At 37.4% G+C, this 22,646-nt stretch overlaps 2 protein-coding genes across 3 annotated transcripts in view; both read right to left on the bottom strand.

Moving 5' to 3' along the window:
- Positions 1 to 12,619, bottom strand: part of LOC132186417 (MMS19 nucleotide excision repair protein homolog) — a 24,402-nt gene extending 11,783 nt beyond the window's left edge. The window contains exons 1-7 of one of the 2 annotated variants that reach the window (XM_059600387.1): positions 12,424 to 12,619; positions 11,339 to 11,401; positions 11,175 to 11,229; positions 9,665 to 9,762; positions 7,324 to 7,482; positions 7,127 to 7,186; positions 3,887 to 4,075 (exon numbers count right to left, since the gene is read on the bottom strand). In XM_059600387.1, coding sequence (XP_059456370.1) covers positions 3,887 to 4,075; positions 7,127 to 7,186; positions 7,324 to 7,482; positions 9,665 to 9,762; positions 11,175 to 11,229; positions 11,339 to 11,401; positions 12,424 to 12,495 — 696 coding nt within the window. In that variant the 5' untranslated portion in view covers positions 12,496 to 12,619. Of the gene's footprint in view, positions 1 to 3,886; positions 4,076 to 7,126; positions 7,187 to 7,323; positions 7,483 to 9,664; positions 9,763 to 11,174; positions 11,230 to 11,338; positions 11,402 to 12,423 lie in introns of those variants that run through there. The other variant, XM_059600388.1, reaches the window with a different exon arrangement.
- A 676-nt stretch (positions 12,620 to 13,295) lies between these two features.
- On the bottom strand, positions 13,296 to 17,390 carry LOC132186422 (uncharacterized). The gene is made up of 4 exons (XM_059600392.1): positions 17,088 to 17,390; positions 14,916 to 15,026; positions 13,880 to 14,825; positions 13,296 to 13,778 (listed from the first exon to the last, which is right to left on the bottom strand). The coding sequence occupies exons 1-4, from the start codon at positions 17,298 to 17,300 to the stop codon at positions 13,543 to 13,545; spliced, it is 1,506 nt and encodes a 501-aa protein (XP_059456375.1). The 5' UTR covers positions 17,301 to 17,390; the 3' UTR covers positions 13,296 to 13,542.
- Between the last annotated feature and the right edge of the window lie 5,256 nt (positions 17,391 to 22,646).

The following is a 22,646-nucleotide window of genomic DNA, read 5'->3' on the forward strand; positions in this document are numbered from 1 at the left end:
TCTAAATTGCGATGACAATGAAACCGACCTCTCCAACTCGCCAATAACTCCACCACCTGTTGGAGCATTACCCACTCAATCCCAAAAAGATGAAAAATCGGAGCGCACAAGTATCTAGCCACTTCGCAATGGAACAACATATAATCAATGGATTCCTCATTCTTCTTACACATGCAACACTAATCCATTACTATGAATTTCCTTTTTCTTAGATTATCCAGGATCAATATTTTCTCACTAACACTATTGTCCAAACAAAGAAAGCCACCCTTGAAGGTGCCTTGCTTCTCCAAGTTCTCTTCCAAGGGAAAGAATAGCCACTGGGAGGACTAAGCACCTAAAAAGATCGAACTTCAAATATCTGCATTTTGGAGGGGGTTCAACAAATCTTATCCTCGCCTCCTCACCTCAGTCCAATAGAGTACAAGAGGTCTAGGAATGAGGTAACCAACTCCATCTCCCAATCATGCATGGCTATGATGAATTTAACAATCCACTGATAGGTGCCATTCGAAAACTGCATTCAGTGAGGCCTCCTTAGAGCAAGATATGCTAAACAACTCCGGGAAGGCTTCCTTCAAGGTCAAATCTCCTGCCCACACGTCGTGCTAAAACCAGATCTTATGCCCATCTCCCACCTCAATGTTGGCAGCTTAAGTCCTTAAATGCTCTTTACATTCTGGTGTGGGCATTAGAAGAGAAAACCATTAGTTTCTAATTTTTCTGAATATCTTTAAGAATCCCCACCATATGAATTCTAGTTTTCACTTGTTCGACCAGTCATAAAGGCATAAGAAAATACTGATAGATCTTCTTTTTTTTTTATGAATAATTATTTTATTGAAAGAAAAGGGCAAAGCCCTCATACACGAAGGGTATACATGAGAGCTGAACACCCTATAGGCTTCTACAATCTAAAAAATTAATCAAATCTACCAGATCCATTAAGGAAAAATTAGGAACATGTACAATAAACCAATCCAAAAGAGGTCTCAGAAAAGAGGATTTTTGAGAAAGCACATTAGACTCGCATTCCGCAAAGAGGCACGGATTCCTTTTTCTCCAAATGCTTCACATTAGGAAAGCATGAATGACTTTCCAGATTGCCTCTTAGGGGTGTCCCTGCCCTTGAAATTTCCAGTAATGAAGAAGCTTTGGGATGTTACTAGGCACCACCCAAGAAACCCCGAATAAGTTAAGAACAAAGTGCCAGAAATCAGTAGTACACCCGCAATGGATGAAAAGGTGATTAATAGTCTCCTCATTTTTTTTTGCATAGGCAACACCAGTTAGCTAGAGAGAAACACCTCCTTCTAAGGTTATCAACCGTGAGGATTTGTTGTTGTCCATAAGAAAAAAGCAATGCGAGGAAGGGTCTTTACCTTCCAAATACTTTTCCAGGAGAAAGAACAATGCTCACTTGACTGTAACATTTTATAATAGCTCTTCACCGCGAAACAGTGGTTGCTAGTCCACAACATACTATCCACTTCTTCTGGATGAGTTTTCGAGAAGTATAATAGATTTAGAAAGGAGTCGAGAGATTCTAGTTCCCAATCATGGGTTGCTATAATGAAGCTCAGATTCCAATGGATAAGAGAACTGGAGAGATCCGAGTAGTCTAACACTAAGGCCTCTACGTTTTTTTTTTTTTTTTTTTTGATAAGTAAAATAAAAGCAAGAAATAACTCTTTGTTACCGGCTATAGAATAAAATTCTAAAAAAGAACTTAAAACCTCTTCTCTGCACCACACATGATGCCATAAGCAAATGTGAGAACCATCCCCAACCTTGTAGGATACAAAATTGGAAAAAGATCCCCAACCGTTTCTAATGTTCCTCCCCCATAAGGTACTCGTGCTTCCTTTGAACACCAACCCCCTATCTGGATCTCATACTTCATAACAATCCCCTGTTTCCATAAATAATTTTCCTATTGCCCGAATTTCCATTGCCATTTACCGAGGAGGGCTTTGTTGAACAGCATGAGATCTTTTATACCCAACCCCCCTCTAGGGACTGGGGAGCAAATAGTCTTCCAATTCACCAGGTGCATTTTGGACTCCCTGCATAGAGCATCCCAAAGAAAATCTCTCTGAAGGCACTCCCATCTCCTAGTTATGCTGGTAAGGGGAAGAGGGATACAAAGTATGTAGGTAGACTAGATAACCTACTCTTAATGAGAGTAAGACGCCCTCCTTTAGACAAGTAAGTCTTCTTCCAACTAGCCAACCTTTTTTCCATTATCTCAACTACCCTGTCCCAAATGGCTTTTAATTTAAAAGGAACACCAAGAGGGAGACCCAAGTATTTCAGAGGAAGAGAAGAGATGCTACAGCTGAGAATACCGGCCAGCTCTTCTTTATGCAGAATCTCCCCTACGGCGACTGACTCAGCTTTTTGGAGATTTACCTTCAATCTTGAAATGGCCTCAAAACACAGAAGAATGTGACCCGAATTATGAAATTGATCACTGATTGTATTACACATAATAAGTGTATATGCAAACAAAATATGAGATATTTCCAAAAGGGTAATGTTGAGGTTGTCTACTCGAAATCCTGATTAAAAAAAAAAAACCCAACCATCGCTCTAGAGAGTATCCTACTGAGAGCGTCCATGACTATCACAAAGAGTAGGAGCAAGAGAGGGTCCACTTGGCGAATGCCCCAAGAACTACCGAAGAAACCATGCAGGCTACCGTTGATCAAGATGGAAAAGCGAGTCATAGAAATACAAGGAGAAATCCATTTCCTCCATTTACTACCAAACCCACTACGCCTCAAGAGGTAGGAGAGGAATCCCAATTGACATGGCCATAAGCCTTTTCAGGTCTAGTTTGCACAAAACACCTGAAATTCCCGATCTCTGCCTGCTGTCCAAGCACTCATTGGCTATAAGAATTGAGTCTAGAATTTGTCTCCCCGTAATAAATGCACTGTTTGAAATAAGCACTCCCAACACTTGATTCAATCTACTAGCAAGAACTTTCGCAAAGATCTTATAAACACTCCTCGCCAGGCTGATACATCTGAAGTCCCTTACTTCCAGCTGTCAGCTGTCCAATCTTCTTAGGGATGAGAACAATAAAGGTAGCATTGAAACTCTACTCGAGCATCTCATGCTCATGTAAGTTATGAAAGACTCTCATAAGATCAGCATTCACTATAGACCAGCAAGAACAAAATAAAGCAAATAGATTACAGAAGAGATAATTGTTAAATCACATTACAGCCTTCACTGCGATAGATCTCACATGATAACATCATTAATCACATCTAAAAGGTAGTTTTAAGGTTCTTAAATTAAATTGGCATTGTATAAGCAACTGTGGGTCATTTGTTTATTTAAAAAACCATAGATTACAGATCAGAACAACATTAAAGTCAAGAACAGGTCAAATAGATCAACTAATCAATTACAATCAAGCAACAATTTAAAGATTCAACTGGCAGAAGGAAATTTTCTCAATAAATGCATATCAGAAGTAGACCACTACATACATAAAAACTTAAACAAGGATTCTAACTGTCTTTCAAATCACAATAGCCATGCTCAACTAGGTGATTTAGAATTTAATTGCTTATCAGGTACAGAAGGGAATCTTAAAAACAATCAAACCTCCTAGACTTTCAGGTCATACAAGAAAACATCCTAAGTTTAGACAACTAACCCAAAAATAAAGCTCACATGCATCACTTATCATTTTCAAGGGAGGGCTCCAAGAAATTCAAGACACATATTCTTCACGGAAAGACAGTGCAACTCTTAAATTAACACTTGCAGCTTGAAATTGTTGAAAAAATAGCTAAGGCCAATGGAAATAATCATATCAAGAGAAATAAGAAAGGATGCAACAAACTTGAAGGCGATATGTCTGGCTTACATGTGTAAAATGAATGGGAAAGTAACAGCCCAGAATTTCGAAAAGATCCCCAACAAAACTTGCAAGTGGACCAGATGGATCTGGAAATAGCCGCACCAGAAGTTCAACGATATGAAATGTTAGCATTAAGCATTGAGGATCCTTTTCTGCATCAATAGCTTCACAGATTCCATAAATAAGCTCATCACCCTAAATAACAAAATGACAACCAGATTAATATCAAAATATGAAAAGGATGAAGTACGTTCAAGAGAAACATTTACAAAAGAGACACCAGTAGGGCGACTTTAATAATTCCAATAGTCGGTTTGGTGGCACTTTGTGCGTGTGTCTGTGTGTGTGTATAGTTTATAGAGAGAGATTATAAAGGTCAAGTTGCATGAAGAGGCCATGAAGCAAAGTTGCAGCAAGGAGGAACAAATAATTGCACAGTGCCAGCAACAACCCATATAGACTTTATGTGAAGTCAGCCTTAATATAAAATCCAGTGCCAAGCTAGATGTGTGACTAACAACTATAACTCTGCAGGCTTGTAATTGTACAAGTCTGTTTTACTTATCAAAAAAAACTATAACTCTGCAGGCTCAATGTAGATGCATAGCAGAACTTTGACGTTCACTATGGAAACTAACACCAATTACACAGTTATAGAATCAACTACTAAAACAAGATAAAGGGTTCTTTTCATGTTCAAGAAACTAACCAACTTCATTGATCAAGAAAATTTCATCCTCTACTCAAAAGCTTTTATCTCAGTCTTAAGTAGACTTGCTAAGAAACTCTCAAATCATATATGGTAGCTTTTATCTCACCCTTCTAAGCATAACCCAATCAACATCAAACAAATGGAAAAGCGAACTCCATAATTCTCTTACAACTTCACAATAAAGAAAAAGGTGATCAAAGGACTCCCCACTCTTCTTGCACATACAACATCAATCCACCACTATGACGTTCCTCTTCCTCAAGCAATCCAAAGTCTAATATTTTTCCTAATGTTGCTGTCCAGACAAAGAACTCTGCTTTCGAAGGAGCCTCAACTCTTAAAATACTCTTCCAAATAAAAGGGAACTAGCAAAAATGGATAACACTTGATAATAAGACCTCACTTAGAACATTCTCCTTTTGGAAGGGATCCAACAAAGTTTATCCTCTCCCCCCTTGCCTTACTTTGAGAGAATACAACAACTCAAAGAAAGAAGAGACAAAATTCATCTCCCAATCACGCATTGGTCTTGGTAAAAAATATATTCCATTGAAGATTTTCTTTTCGGAACTGCATTGTTAAAGATGTTACTATACAACCAAGAATACGAGCCAAACCTTTTACATCACCCACATGTCCCACAAGAACTAGCTCTAATTTAGCCAACTTAATCTTCAACCCCGAAACCACTTCAAAACATAAAAATACACATCACAAATGATGGAGTTGTTCACAATTTGTCTCACAAAAAAAAATATTATTATCCGCAAACAATAGATGAGACATTATCAACTCTTTATTATTCCTCAACCCCATTGAAAATCCTGATAAAAATCTCTTATCCACTATAACAGACAACATTCTACTCACTGCCTCCATAACAACCACAAACAATAACGGCGATGACAGGTCTCCCTGTCTCAATCCACGATAACTGCAAAAGAAACCAGAAGGAAAACAATTAATAAGAAGGGAAAACCTTACCGTAGAAATACAATGCGTTATCCAAGCTCTCCATTTCTCCCCAAAGCCACATCTCTTCAATAGGTATAACAAAAACTCCTAAATAACATTATCATAAGCCTTCTCTAAGAGCATCTCCAGCAAGAGTTTTCATTTTAACTACTCAAAATACAACTTTTTTCATTTTAGCTATTAGTTTTTCACTACACACTCCAATAAGAACATCTATTTTAACTATCTACTCTAATTAAATATTATTTTATTAGTTTTTTATCATTTCTTTGTCTTCCCCATAAAAAGAGAGAAAGAGAGAAGGAGAGAGAAAAGATTAAAAAATAGAAAGAAAGAGAAAAATATAATAAAATATTACTTACAAGTTGCTACAATAACTTGTAAAACTTGTAGAGAAAAATGCTATTTTACAAGTACTGCTGGAGGAAGGAAAATTGACATAATGGCTAAATTTAACTAAAAAGTTAACTTACATGGGCTGTTGGAGATGCTCTAAATCCAATTTACACAAAACTTCAAGTTCTCCAGATCTAATCCTACTGTCCAAACATTCATTAGCTACCATAACTAAATCCAAAATTTATCTACCTCTGACGAACACATTCTGTGAACTTAAAATAATCTTTCCCAATACCGATTTCAATCGACTTGCCAGAACGTTGGAAATAATTTTATAAAAACCACCTACCAAACTAATAGGATGGAAGTCCTTAATATCCACTACATCGGCTCTCTTAGGGATATGGGATATAAAAGTAGCTTAATGCTCTTCTGAAACTTCTCTTAGCAATAAAACTCTTTGAAAACTTCCACGATGTCCTCTTTCAAAACTTCCCAACACTTCTGGAAAAAAGCCATAGAGAATCTATTAGGGTATGGGGCCTAATCACCATTCAGATCTCTCATCACCTCTCACACTTCGCTCTCCTCAAAATCTATTTCCAACCAATTTCTCTCATATGCATCAATGAAAAGGAGTGAAAGCCCATTCAATTTTGTCACCAACTAAACTGTTCGGAATACAGCCGATCGTAGAATTGTACAATATGCTCCCTTATTTATGTAGAATAAGAAGAAATAGGCCCACTAACAACTAAAGAATCCACGGAGTTATTTCTTCGATGCAATTTGCCCCTCGGTGAAAGAATTTAGTGTCTTTATCCACCTCTCTCAACGAAAAGGCCCTTGACTTCTGCCTCTAGCTCATTTAATTAAGAAGGATAATTGTGCCATGTGGCACGCACAGTTGGCACATGACATGACAAATGAGAGTCATGTGATATTCATTGATTGGTATAACGTGACATATCATTAGTTATTTAGACGGTAGGTTGACGGAGGGACCTGTTTAAAACTGGAAGAAAATCTAGGGACCTAATTATCAAAATTAAAAAATCAGGGATTTAATTGAAATTGCATGAAAACCCCCTAGGAAATTTCCCAAAATTAAATGGAGAAAGTATTAGACCTATTTCTATAGTAGCGTGTACAAAAATAATACCAATGCTACAAAAAGGGACAACATAAGTTGAATATAAAAAAGAGACAGCAAATGATACCAATGGAGCAACTGCACTGGGGTAGCGTTCCAACAGGCACTCCAGAAGTTCAAAGCACAGCTGCAATAACATTATTATAGTAAAGTCAAAAACTTCGAAATTGACGTTAAGGCATTGGATAGGTAGATATCTGCTATAGATTTTAAGAAATTCGATGTCACCATTAACAATTACTTGAGACAGAGAAAAACAATTACCTTCCTATCATGCTGTCCTAAAGATTGCACCTGTAGGTCCTGTAAAAAACAGTGGGCAGCTGCTTTTGCATCAGAGCTAGTCACCATACCAGCAGTACTTTTTCTCCTCATTAGTGCCAAGCAACCAACAAGTGCACCACGTAAAGCTTTCCAATCTGCCTGATATAAAAAAATATATATATATGTATCATCTATTTTACTTCGATATCACAATACAGTACAAAATTCATAGAAGATGATGAGGTATTCTGAAGGGAAGGTCCTATCCTCCAAACTGATAAGAAACAACTCTAAACTACCAAAATATCGAACCTAGTCTGGAAAAATGTCTGTAGCTCTATCCAAAGGGGGAAAACACCATCAAATATTAATCTTTGTTTATCACATGAGGAAAGATTCCTCACATTTCAAATATTAAGAGAGAAATAAAAATTAAACTATAAGAATCTTAAGGGCAGAATGAGTTGAAGACAAAACCCTATGCCTTAAACCAATAGAAACAGCTCTGAAATAACAAACCAAATAAGAAAAGACCAAAAAAGTACCATATGAGAAAGAAAATCTCCTAAAATCTGGAATCATCATAGAAACTTAATTGGTCTTCAGATTTTTTATCCCTTGAATCATTATATACTACCATATGAACATGAAAGGTGCCCCCCCTATGGAAAAAATTACAAATAGAGAACATATATATATACATACACATGTAGATGTTTATGTGAATAGAGTTAAACAAACATAAATTCCCATGAAGACATATTAATTATTATATAAATGAACATTCAACTGGACAAACACCTAATGATACGCCTGACATTTGGGCTTGAACTTGGTTGTTTTTTTAATGAATAACCTTGAACATGATCAAAGCTGGTCATGCAGCACTATGTTTCTTTAAGGGCATATCCTGATCTGTTAAGGCCTACATTGTGTCTCAGATGAGTGCCTATTAGGTACTACTGACAGCTCTTATCACAAAGTGTCCAAAAAGAAAAGAACAGAAGAAAGAAATCAGGAAAAGAGACTCCACTTGAACTCCCTTAGACAGAATGATCCAAGAACAACCAAATTTTAAAAGGATATGTATATGCAACTCTATCCACAAATGGAAAAAAAATGTTAAGAGGGCAGCTATCCAAATTCCAAAGTATAAATGTAAAGAAACTTCCATCATGATTGGAAGACCTCGACGCAATCAAATAATGCCATGCTAAAAGGGGAGCAATATGAAAACGACCGAACAAGTTCAAGCTCTCTTTACACATATAACATTCTATTTACATGATTAACTATGATTTTTTTTTATGTCAGGGAACCTCTCCAAGGCAGGGGTCCTTCGGACCCACCTCTGCAGAGTAAACCCCGGTCCCGTACACCACACCTTCAGAAGTTTCTTCACACGGAACTGGTTAAATCGTTGGGTTTTCACCAAGGATACGCCCCCAATGGATTGTTTGCACCCATGAGGTGTTGAACCTTGGACCCTGAAGGGATGATACCTCAAGACCAAGGCTTCCACCACTTGAGCCAACCCCTTGGGGTTAACTATGATGAAAACAGATGCAACGTCTAAACCAGGATCAAAATCACAAACCTGCTCTCTTGGGAAGAGCCCTTCCCCTGTGCCATCAACTTACTAAAAGAAAGGCTTCAAAATAGAAGACCCATCTAAACAAGAGGAAGAAAAATTAAAAAGACAACCCAGAACTATCTAACTCAAGAAGTGTCGATGAAACTTCTGAGAACCATCTAACTTTGAGAATGAATAAAGTGGTCCTGTATCCCAAAGATGACACCAAGACTTCTAGTGATCAGAGCACAAAGCAGTTCCCATAGTATGACAGATGTAGAAAGCATTTCTTATATATAAAAACAAATGTCAGAACTCCATTAAGAATTATTTAACAATCTCAATAATAAGAAACATAGGGTATTAATTACACATATTATTGTAATTGACTCCTGATAAGAGGTAATAGTATGTTTTTATCTACAGAACTGAGAAAAATATTGACCGAAATAAGTAAGTCTGTAAAATATGTAAATATGTAAATACAACAAAACACCCGAATGGAGCAACATCTGTCCAAGGCTCCAGGCACATTATAAAATCACACATGCCAGGCAGATTTTAAAAGGGAAAAAATTGAAAAGAAAAGGTCAGAAAAATAGTGAAGAAATGAAATTAAAAGGAAAAAAAATTAAAAAAAAACAAAAAAAACAAAAACAAGGAGAGGTGGAAGTCATAAGCACGAAACTACAAGAAGATCAGAATCCGAAATTAGAAATCAAAATGTTTTCTATGTAAATGATGCTGCAGAACAAACTTCCTACACACCAATCTGTCGGTGAAGAACTCCATCAAGCTATGTATAGTAGTATTGTCTAGTGGCTTTGATGGAAGAGACAAAAGCACTTCCCCAAGGAGAAGGATACCTGTAAAGGATTAAACTGTCAGGCACTGGTTTCACTTCCTTTAAGGAAAATAAAAACTTATCAACAATATGAATTATATGGTTAAATTACAATGCCCACAACCCCCCAGCAGCCAACCAAACAGAGGGAAAAAAAAAAAAAAAAGGAAGAAGAAGAAATCTTCCATGCAAATATCTAAAACCAACCATCACAGACCATCAAGCTTTAAAGTGATTTATTTTTTTTTTGATAAGTAAGTAGCTGGTTTTATTAAAATACACATTCAGCTTGGAGGGCTGGGGATCAGGAGCTTGACCACTTTCAATCAGGCTCGATTGGGTAAGTGGTTATAGAAGTTTGCTAGAGAGAGAGAGGCTTGTTGGCGTCAAATTGTGGATAAGTATGGGAGTTTAGCAGGTGGATAGTGTACTAAGGGGGTCACTGAAGCTTAAGGGGTGAGTCTTTGGAAACACATTAGTGTGGAGGAGAGGTGTTTTCTCTGGTTTTACTAGTGTGGAGGTGGGTGATGGCTCCCGTACCAGGTTCTAGCATGATTTATGGCGTGTAGATCCTCAGTAATCTTTCCAGAATTATTTTGCCTTACAAGGAATACGGACACAATGATGGCTAACCTTAGGAGTGTTAGCAATGATACGGCTAATTGGGACATTAACTTCATCAGGTTGGTGCATGATTGGGAGGTGGGGGTCAGGAGGGCAATGATAGGCTTTGTTGGACACCCTAAAAAAGACGACCTTTTAAGGTCAAATCCTTTTACAAGGTTCTTCTTCCTAACGTTAACTCCCCTTACCCTTGGATGAACATTTGGAGGACCAAGGCACCTTTGAGGTTGGCTTTCTTTACTTTGACAACTTCCCTTCGAAATATTCTCACTTTGGATAATCTCCGCAAGCAACACATCATAATGATAGATTGTTGTTGTATGGGTTAAAAGAGCGGGGAAACCACATATCATCTTCTTCTTCATTGTGATGTCATGAGAGAGTTGTGGATCATGGTATTTCAGATGTTTGAGCTAGAGTGGGTTATGTTTCGACTGGTGGTAGATCTTTTGATGTGTTGGAATAGAAGGGTCAGCCGGAATGATATCAATATTGTTGGGAACGCAATTCCTTCCTTTTTAATGTGGTGCATTTGGAGAGAAAGGAATGCTCGAAGCTTCAATGATCAAGAGAGAACGAGCTTGGATCTACAGAATTGTTTTTTTAAATCCCTATTTCAATGGATCTCTTCTATTGCCTTTCTCCATGTCTCTAGCTATGCTGATTTTTTTCTCTCTTTTTTCTCACTCTTGATTACTAGGTGTTTATCTTGTATAGTTTCTATAGTGCCCCATGCACTTTTAATGAATTTCCTTTTTATCGAAAAAAAAAACATTCAATCCAACGTATGTTAACATAAATTAAAGGTACCTCTTGCACGAATAACGTTATCTGTAGCAGTCAAATACATCTCCATCTCTCTGACCTAAATATAAACCAAAATCGTAAATTGATGAACAATAGAAACAGAAAAATAAACAACTAGCATTGGATTTATAGTACTAAATAAAATTAATGATACAAGTGAAGCATACCAGTCCTTTCATAGTTAATACATCATTCTTCACAAGAGAAGCAATTGTGTCCAAGCTAGCAGCCTGCAGTGCACATACACTGAATAAATTTAACCTATCTTACAGCAAAGCAAAACATAAACTTTGCCCGATATAGAAGTTCGATAACAATAAATTGACTAATCAACAGAAACCGTCCATTTTGAACAAAGAAGCTATCATGAAAGATTGCAATAGTAGTTGGTGTTGAGCAACACTAAACACAGTGAAATTAAAACTTTCCCAGCCTAATTCAGAAAAACCAACAAGAGAAAATGTTTAGCAACTTTAGCCTGATCACATCGCTTCTTTTTTTCCAACTTATACCATACGTATAAAGCTTACAAACCAAATTATTGGTGGCATCAACATGTATGGTGCCCATGTAGATATCATATATCTAACTTTAACATAAAACAATCTAGAATCACACAAACACACATATAGGCTTCCGTCCCTCTCTCTTTCTCTCTCTCTCTCTCTCAAGCTGTGAGCAGCCTAACCTCTTTCAACTCAAGACGGCCAAATAACCGAATCCATATTTTTTAACATTCTGTAAAGTTTTGTGCTTTCAAGCAAGGTACTCGAGGCACCCAAGTCTTTCATTTGAGAAAATATGATCTTATTCGAAAAATATGGTGTCACGTATAGCAAAATAATCACACACCTGTCATAGGTTTTTCCCCAATAACAATATAACGGAAACATCTGTCCTCCAACGATTGCTTATACCAATTGAGTGAAATTGTTATTCGATGAACAGCCTAAAGGCACTTACATTGCTTTTATAGAGTAGAAAATAACCCTAATCCTAGGTAGGAAGAGGAATCCCAACCTAGTAAGGAAAGACTACTTATTTAATAATAACAATAATAATTAGAGGTTTCCTAACAGATTTATGATTGATTTAACACATATAACCATGTAAATTAGTTCGAATTCGAAACTTTCCATTATATTTGCATTAATTTTTCTCGGCAACTAACAAGGCATTAGAGAACTTAATAGTGAAAGATAATTAACAATGGAAGTCGATAATTTGGAGCAGAAGGAGGCAGAGAGTGAACCTGCTGACTCGGAGAGCGAGACAAGCTGACGAACGACTCAATGAGCTGAATCAACTGCCCCGGTGCTGCCATTCCAAGACAAACAAAAAACTTTGGGTTTTAGGAGAGAGAGAGAGAGAGAGAGAGAGAGAGGGTTTAGGGAGTTTGAAGTGAACGCGCCCTCAGAGTCTAGAAGCAGAAAAGCGACCGAAAAGGAATACGGTTGTAGAGGACCTAGCGGTGGGTATAATAATTGGGTCCGGTTGTAACAGGCTTTCTGTACCTATTTGGAATATATGAAACAAAAGCCCAGCCTCTAAGGAAGATATGTAGACAATAATTCTTTCTTTTTAATTGGAGATCGGGCATCTCAAATAGCTTTTCTTTTTTTTGCTTTTTTTTTTTTGGGTAAAAACTCTAGGCCGGGAGACCAATTGTAGCTATTCTACCTGGACATGACTATAGTAACACTTACCTGCTGGGAGCCGCATATGAAGGACCTAAACGGTGAGAACCGCATGCGCTTCCTTAAGTCCGACTGAGCCATAACCTGACTCAGCCCCACCAAGGTATAAATAAAAATTAAAGGTGACTAATACTAATCACGCATATGTGAAAATTTTCTATTGCAAAGATTCAATACAAGAAGATAAAAGAAGAATAACATTAAAAAATGGTCTATAGCACTACTCTTTTATTACAAGTAAAATTATATACCATATTTTTATTTCTCAATATTGTTGCACTACTCATCCAACCCTTGAAGAGTTTTTAATTGTCACAGAACTGAAATGTCATTTTTGTTCAATAGCTACTTGTTGTCAATGCAAGAGCATCACGAGGAAGACAATGTTGACAATGTTGAAGAATTGATTTGGAGCAAGCATGTTTGGCTGGTGACTTGGCCGGACACCAACAAATCAAATATAGTTTCCTTCATAGCACCCTGTTTTGGATGTTTAAGTATTTTATGTAATTCATTCCTTTTTACTATAACATATCAAATTTGTGTGAGAAGCAACACATCCATTACATCAAGAAGCCAGAATTACTGAGCCCTAAATACTTTGACATACAACATGATCCACCATTTACGATTCAAAAATTCTACATGTTTTGCCAACTCGAACCCACATGCAGTTAACTTCCCTCATCACAAGAGGCCTCATCCAGCAACTCAAGAAATCCTCTCTGAGCAGTATTTTGGGGCACAGAGACATTAAAACGAAGCCCATGGGAAGATGCTGCGTCAAACTTTGTCCACAACTCTTTCTTTAGAGTATTCTCACCCGGAACTTTGCCTCTGCAGATTGTGCTTTCAGGTTCCTTCCATATTGGAGTGCTGTCCATGAATGCTAAATTACCACCACGAGGTTCTGTGGAGAAAGAGACTTTTACTTTGTATATCATGTTCAACATGCTAACTCAGTTGACCAAAAGAACAGGAAAAAACAAATCACAAACAAATAAACAATACCTTGATTACAAGATTTGTTGGTTTGCAGAAAGCCACATTGAACAGTGTCCTCCTTTGATAAAATCGAGTTCATTTGCTGATTGAAAACATGAGATGTTGCAGGGATCTGGCAGTCATCGGCTGCATTCTTCAATGACTTCTCATCAGGTGGGTTGAGTAAAACACAAGTCTTAGGAGGTGAAACAAACCAATCTGGTGATGTTTCTGCCTTTTTCTTTCCAACTCCTGGTTTATAAGCCTGTTGAATCCCTAAGAGCTCTGGATACTTGAAAGCAAGACCCTCAGAATCATCATTGGCAGAGGATTCGGAAAGTTGTGAACTACTGCAATGAATTCCAAAAGGAAATGGGGTGGACTTATGGACCCTGTGATTGCCTTGATGAGAGGACTCGGATATAGGTTCAAGCAATACACAAGATTTTGGAGGTGACATTTTCATGCATGGAGTCATAACAAGCATGGAACAGTTTCGTTTAGACAACATGGGTGAAGACACAAATTCAGACTGTAGGGTGTTTCCCTTTTCAGTGACGGCAGAATCAGATGGCTTACTAGGAGTTGGCCTTATATGCACACCTTCAAGCAAATTATCATTTATATCTCCTGAAATAGTAAAATTAGATGGTGGCCCAGTAATAGTATTGAACGTAATCCTTTCAAATACTGATTTAGATGGGCCCTGATGTTTGGATGATAGAGCTTTTGATATAGGCAGAGGTGTAAGCAGAAACATCTGTCTACCTCTCTCAATAGTGCAGTCAGCACGCCATGACACAAGGGGAGAAGGAGAGATTAAAGAATCCAACTTGCTTTGCTCCGGACTGTCAGGAGCATTGCTTTCAACTTCATTAGCTGAAGACACTATTTTACTAGCACCAGTCTGTCTCAGCTGATTCTCAGATTCCATAGGACTGGAGAGCACCTTCTGAAATCTGGGGAACCATGGCTGCATTTAGAGAAGATGGTAGTCCATATCAGGAAGAAAAAAAAAAGTACGGAAGTGGGATATGGTGACAGAAATGACAGAAGGATTAACCTTTAAAGAAGAAAGCATTTCAGACAAGAAATGCGTGAAAGATTCAATTTCTGTTCTCCCGTGTTTGCTTGTTGCCTTCAGTTTAAATGCTTGCACAACGAGTTCATCAATCTGCCATTGCATACATTAATTCATACATAATCTAGCATCTCTCATCAAAGAACTCCATTTAAGAGGAGCAATGAGAACAACATAACAAGCATGTTCATTCACTGTCAAATAACAGGTAATAGTGTTTGAGCAAAAACAAGTTTAATGATAAGTGGTTCACCACAGTAAAGCAGTATAAAGCATATATATCTGCTGCCTCACTGATATATATTATGAAATCAATGAAATTTAAAGCTGGGACAGACTTTCAACAGGCAGTGATTTCAAACACCACTCAATTATCATATATAGATTCAAAAGGCTCCACTCACATATATCTTATCCTCAACAACGTAAGAAAAGGCAGTTAACACATTAACCAGATCTTCTAGGTACTAGGATATGACTGTTTGACCTGAACCATCGCAAACATATTCACACAGCATTCCAAATTTTTGAGGTCATCTTGGGCATTGCCAGATGGTGATGTCATAAATGGCAAAAGGAGAGGGCGCTACGGGTGCTATGGCGCCCATGTCTTTTTGTAACAGCTTTTCACAATTCAATGATGAAATTTCTTTACATAACAATCCTACATTTCAAATTATGTGTGTTGCTATATATGTTCTTCTCAAACTAATGGTGTCATTTCTATATATTCTATTATAATTTACATTATTTCATTAAAAATGGATTATCAACTCATGAAGCTAAAACTATTATATCAATACAAAGTAATGGTCAATCGCTACTCATATTCATAGGTTTCAAATTTATGTGGCACATATATTGGGATGGATTAGCATGTAACGTGTGTCACCTTGTGACCATATTATTACCAATAGTCAACTAGCATTTGTGATCAATATATAGCCTTGGCCCCCTGAAATTTTTTTCTAGCTCTATCACTGAATGTTTCTGTTACTAAATACCTAGTGATTACAAAAATATGCTTCTAAAAGAGTCAAATACAATATTTTCTGAACTATAAATTCAATTCAAATACATAACGTGCACGTCTGTGTCCAATAGGTGTCCTAGCTCTAATTACAATTTTCTGCTAAAATGAAGAAAATGTTGCTAGACGGCAACAAGAGGGCTCAAAATTACACATGAAGAACTTCAATGAATGACCAATTTAAAATCCATATTATCATCATATATACTACCTTCTTGGTTTATTTCATCTTATTCCGTAATGCTATGGTTCTCAGTGCCACATTAACTATGTTTGAGCAAAGATGAAAGTGAAAAATGGGAATCTACAACAGGAAATGTTACCATTCATTCCAAAATTCTCGACAACGCCCTCCCCCCCCCGGCAAAAAAAAAAAAAAAAAAAAAGAAGCAAAACTGAAGTTGCATTGAATCACAAGCTCAATCGTATTGCTTACAAATATTATTAGATGATATGAGAACACGGACATTTTCCCAGTCAATCAAACATAGATTGAAAAAAAAAAATGGAGATCCCAGTACCCCAATTTCAAAAATCTACACATTTTAACCACTTTAACATCCTCTCTGAAGAAACGTCAAGCAACTCGGGATTCAGTTATACAGATGAGTGAAACGAACCAAGTAAAAGTTCTCAGTCTAGTACATATTCACATCACGAAAGGATACATAACTCAAAAGCATTTGCAGAACAACATGGAAAGCATATGAAAGAGGAACAACATGGAAAGCGTAGAATGACGAAGTATAAAATAGCCAATATATTCCATCAAAAACACTTGGATAATAAAAATCTCGCCTCCAATAACTCCCTCCATTAAACATTTCCTTATACATTCTCAAACAAACCCTCTCTTTTTCCTACCTACCAAAACAACGTTCAAAGAAGACAGTTCAACAAATCAAGAAACAAAACCAAATCACAAGATTCGTCAGACTATAAGATCCAAGTACGTATAGCAGTGTTTTCTATAATTTAAAATGAACTCTAACTTTGTCATTACTTGAGATTGTAAACATATAAAGCACACATTTTAAAGTCCTTTTTCCCTTTCATTTTACACTTACGATTCCCGAGAACCAAACAGATCCTTAGGGATCTCTCTCTTTCGCTTAGAGCTTTACCTGGTGGACTAGAGAGGAGAGATCGGACTGGACGAGCATGAGGCGGTCGAGCGCGTCGTCTTCTTCACCCGCCCTAGACACATCCTTGTTCGTCGTCTCCGATAATTTCTTCTTCGAATTGAGCGATTTGGAGAACCTTCCACCATGGTTGTTGTTTGATAAGTCCTTCAGTGCCTTCCTTCCAGACTTGGCTCTCCCTTCGTTCCTTGGCATCTCCCTCTCTCAAACGCTCTCGCTGTGTGTTTGAATTTCTTGTTGGGTTTTGTAAAGGCGGGCTATTTTGTGTATTTTTCTAGAAGGCAGCGAGTCAGTGAATGGGTAATTTTATAAGGAAGAATCAATTTCTTTTTGGATTGATTTCAAACGGAAAGAATGTTAATTAGTATCTTTTTATTCTTTTAAAATCTTCTTAAAGCTAAAGTTAATATGGCTTTCAAAATCACCATTAAATTTTAGATAAATTATATTTGAATTTTAATCCACAAATGATTTTAAAAGCCACATCAGTTTTAGAAAAATTTTAAGAGGATAAAAAATTAGTACCTAGCATTAGTACCGCTAATTTTAAAATTATCATTAAATTTAAAATTATCATTATTAAATTTTGATTTATTTATAAATGTTAAAAGGCACGTTAGTAATGTCACAATTAAGAGGACTTACCCTCCTTATAACATTACTCATTTAACTGACTTGGCCTTAAATCGGCCCATTTTGTCCCGCAACCATTTTGTTTTTGTTAAAAATAAAAGAAAGAAATCCAATTTAGTTCCTAAATTCTAAATAGGATTTCTTATAAGTTTTCAATTTTATTAATTAGAGTGCCAGATCGAATACTAAACCGCAGGCCAAGGCACACATCCTCTCTGTTGCAGGAGTGAGTTCCAAACAACGTTAGTACTTGGGGTTGGCAAATCGCGAGTAAGCTCCTTCACGTGCATTAAGGGGAAGATCTACGATAAAATTAATGGGTGGAAGGATAAGTTTTTGTCATAAGCAAGAAGGGAAGTGCTCTTAAAGGTAGTGATCCAAGTCATACCAACTTATTGAAAGAAATCATGATGGTGAAATATAAATGCAAAAGAGAGAAACAGAAAAGAGACACAAGACTTAAGGTGGTTTGATTTAAGACCTATATTCACACACTAAAGCCCTATTGGTTACATCTTGTTTTATTGAGTGAATATGATTGTACATAAGAGCTTCATTATATAGAAACTAGAATGAAAAGAGCTCTTATATTTGAGTAATGTGGGACAAACTCACTTCTTATTGTAAGGAAAGCAATGTGAGAGATTCCTTATATAGAGAGTAAAGGGAGAGGAGCTCCCAACTATTAGCAATGTGGGACAAGCCCACATTGCTATTCTAAAATTCCCCATCAAACTCAAGGTGGGAACTTGTGAAAGCATGAGTTTGCTTCTTGATCTCAGCACTGAAGGAGGTGATTGATGGCGCCGGAATTGAAAGCATTGGCAACTTTTGAACATTGGCAACTTTTGGCCGAAATTGGCCAACTATGGGCCTAACACGAAAGCCAACTATAGGCTAAAATGGGCATGGGCAATACCACAAATGCAAAATTACAAATAATGGGCCAATGATCAAATATAAAAGCCAACAATGGGCTGAAATAGGCATGGGCTTCAAACAATACCACAAAGGTCGGACCTGAGTTTTAAACAATACCACAAAGGCCAAAATACATGGGGCCAATTATGGGCCAACAAGCCAACTGTGGGCTCAAATATGTATAGGTTCGAAACAATACCATAAATGTCAAATACACGTAATGGGCCAACAAAGGACTAAGAAAAATAAACTAGGTCAATCAAATGGCCAAAATAATATGTGCAACTTGGGCCTCTTTTGTGGGCAACTTGGGCCTCTTTTGGTGGCATCTTGGCCTCTTTTGTGAGCAACTTTGGCCTCTTTTGATTTTTTATTATTTTTTATTTGAAAAAAAAAAATCATATTCTCGGATTACAAAGATTGTGATAAGGATAACCTTAATCCCCATAACCAAACAGAACCGGAACTTAAACCAGAATATCATATTCCTGAACAAGAATAAGAACATATGAATACTAGAATAAGGGTAAATAAAATCTCTAACCAAACATTCTTTGTCTTCTCAAAGAATCACAAAACAAACTCGTAAGATGAAGCCTGCAGCAGCTCTGGGTGGCTTCAGTCACTGAACCGGCTAGATGGGATGGTGTTGGACAGCGCGGTGCTTTTTGAATCTGGGCGTCGCAGAGGTGGCGGAGCTCCATGGAAGAGCTGGCAAGAGCAGGGCCGAAGGGAGTTCGGACTTGGCAGGAGCAGGGTTGTGGCCGTTCAGACTTGGTAGGAGTGGGGCTGTGGACGACTAGGAAGGATGCCTGCGATTGGCCAAGGATGGTCGGAGGAAAAGTTGATGGACAACCGAAGGAGAAGGATCTAGACATGGCTTCTCCCTTCTTTTTTTCTTCTTCTTTTTTTTCAAAACATAAGCAGCGTGGAACAAAGGCTCCCCTTTCTTTTCTCAGCATGGCAGCATGCGCAAGTGTGGGACAAAGTGACAAAGGCACGACCAGCAAGAAACTCAGAAACCAAGGAATAATTTTCGATGGAAATATGAAAAGAGTGAAGAGTGAAGGCAAATAATTTTCAGTGGGGGCAAAGAGAAGTCTTCGGGCTGGGAAGAGAGACCTCTCAGAGCAGAAAAGAAAAAGGAATATAGGAGAGCAAGTGGGCGATCTGTATGGGTGGAGAAAAAGAAATGAAGGTGAGTTGTTTGAAGAAATGCCTTAAAGAGTAAGAAAATGTTTTAGGATGAGAGAGAGTTTATTGTAAGGAGAAGATATGTTGTGTGTGTTGGGTGCAGAGAAAACGTAGAATAAAATAATGTAAGAAAGGAGAAAATTAAAAGAGAGTGAAAGAACTCTGGGCAGTGCAGTTGATTGTGGAGAAGTGTTTGGGAAAATCTCTTTTTTTTTTTTTGTTTGTCTTAGAAAATCTCTCTTTTTTTTCTTTTCGTTTTTTTTTTTTTTTTTTTTTTGTGAAAAGAGGATTATGGGAAACTCTTTGGTTGAAGAGGAAATAAACTTGGCTAAATGGTGTTGAGTGTAATAGAGTGGTCAGAGTAAGTGTTTCAAGATAAAGGTGGAGAAATAGAAGAGAAGGTGTTTGTAAAAATGTCTGAAAGAGAATCAATGGTAAGAACCACAGAATTACTTTTCCAGATTAAGCTGCGATGAAGGCATGGACAAAATCCGAAATTATGTTTCCAGATCTGACCGGAAATGAGAAGCAAAATGAAAGTTTTGTAACTGTAAAACAATCCAAAACAGAGAAATTACAGGGAAATGGACAGAAAAGAAACTTGCAAAATAAGAGTTTTGTGATTGTAAAACAATCCAAAATAGAGAAATTACATGGAAATGGACAAAAAATAAACTCGCAAAACAAAAGTTTTGTGATTGTAAAAACAATCCAAAACAAAGAAAAATAAATTACAGAGAAATAAAATAAATTACAACAAATAAAAACAAAAGGACTAAACCAGAATCTAATAATTAGCGTTAGTCTATTAGCTCTGATACCATGAAAGAAATCATAATGCGAAAATATAAATGAGCAAGAGAGAAATAGACAAGAGACACAAGACTTAAGGTGATTCGGTTTAAGACTTACATCCACACACTAAAGCCCTATTGGCTACATCTTGTTTTATTGAGTGAATATGATTGTACATAAGAGCTTCATTAAATAGAAGCTAGAAGGGGATGAGCTCTTATATTTGAGCAATGTGGGACAAACTCACTTCTTATTGTAAGGAACACAAAGGGAGAGATTCCTTATATGGAGAGCAAAGGGAGAGGAGCTCCCAAATACTAGCAATGCGGACATTCTAACACTTATACCATGAGTGTTTTTCAACTGCCTAAGGCTTTGTGTAAGAACATTAATTTAATGATGTCAAAGTTTTGGTGTGAGCATAAGGAAAATGACTCAAAAATTGCATAGATGAGTTGGGGGAAAAATGGGAATGGCAAAAGAAATGGGTGGTTTAGGTTACAGAGATTTGGAATGTTTCAATATGCCCTTACTTGGCAATTGACAAAGAATCCTGATACAGTGGTGGCAATAATTTGTAAGGAGAAATACTACTCGGATGGAACATTTTTGGATTCCAACTTAGGGAGCAAGCTATATTATGTGTGGAGGAGTATATGGAATGCAAAAAAGCTCTTAAAAGAAGGCTTGATTTGGAAGGTAGGTGATGGGCGCTCTATTAAAATATAGGAGGATCGATGGATCCCATTGCCAACTTCTTATTCAATTCAGTCTCCTGTAAGGATCGTAGACCAAGAAGCTAGAGTTAGTTTCCTCATTGATGAAGAGACAAATTAGTGGAATATCTCATTGATAAATGAGGTATCCATTGTGGAAGAGGCGGGTAAAATCTGTAGCATGGCAATTTGTCCTAGAAGGCAAAGAGACAAACTTGTCTAGGATGGTACAAATAATGGGATGTTCTCTGTTTGGAGTGCCAATAATCTTGCCAATGATAAAGTAGTGATAGAGAAAGGCCAGTGCTCAAATGCTAAACTCATTACCAACCTGTGGAAAGATGTCTCGCACATTCAAGGGCCGAGAGTGGTGAAGATGTTTATATAGAAGACCTACAACAATATTCTGCCCACAAAGGAGAATTTCTTTAAAAGAGGCATTGCTCCCAATCCTCTATGCCCAATATGTGGCTCGGAAACAGAGACCTTGGGCCACATCCTTTGGAGTTGTTCTTCTACTAGAGATGTCTGGATGAAGTATAATAAGAAGATCCACAAGTATCCTAGTGATGATGACGGATCCCTAAATCTCTTTGACAAGCTTATGGGAAGATTGGGGGAAGAAGAGATGCAAATGGTGGCTATTGTCGCAAGGCAGATATGGCTTCGGAGGAATACGATTATTTTTGGAGGTTATTTCCTACCACCCTCAACTTTAATCAAATATGCGAAAGACTAGCTAGATGCGTTCTGCAAGGTGGAGCAAGGTAGGCGAGGTAGCAACACGACAATAGGAGTCCTAGTGGAGATGGTTTGGAAGCGACCACCACTCAAATGTATTAAACTAAACTGGGATGCTACCATTAGAAATGGTGGACAAAAGATGGGCATGGGAATCATTGGGCAAGATCATGAAGGGCGAGTAGTAGCAACGTTGTGTGCATCAAAACCCTACATCACCGACCCAGCCATTGCAGAGGTTATAGCTGCATGAAAAGTGGCTGAATTAGGTAGCTCCCTAGGTTTACCCAATATCATAATAAAGGGAGACGCCATGGAGATAGTTCAAGCACTATGTAAAGATAAAAGTTGTTGGGATAGAGAAGGACAAGTGGTGAATGATGTGAAACATCTCCTTACTAGTTGTCAATCATGAAGGGTGTGCCACGTCAAGTGAACCGCCAATAAAGCAATGCATAGACTAGCAAAACTGGCCTTTAACACTTATTAGTGAGGATTAGCTTTGGAAATAGGATTTTGAGATTTGAATTAATTATACAAG

Source organism: Corylus avellana, chromosome ca7 (genome assembly GCF_901000735.1).
Source record: "Corylus avellana chromosome ca7, CavTom2PMs-1.0".
Lineage (NCBI taxonomy): Eukaryota > Viridiplantae > Streptophyta > Magnoliopsida > Fagales > Betulaceae > Corylus > Corylus avellana.

Excerpts from the sequence above, each read along its gene's own strand:
- LOC132186422 (XM_059600392.1), bottom strand. The coding sequence starts at position 17,300 with ATGCCAAGGAACGAAGGGAGAGCCAAGTCTGGAAGGAAGGCACTGAAG. Across the intron at positions 15,027-17,087 it reads TCTCCTCTCTAGTCCACCAG|ATTGATGAACTCGTTGTGCA; the intron begins GTAAAGCTCTAA and ends ATGCAATGGCAG. Across the intron at positions 14,826-14,915 it reads AAATGCTTTCTTCTTTAAAG|CCATGGTTCCCCAGATTTCA; the intron begins GTTAATCCTTCT and ends CTCTAAATGCAG.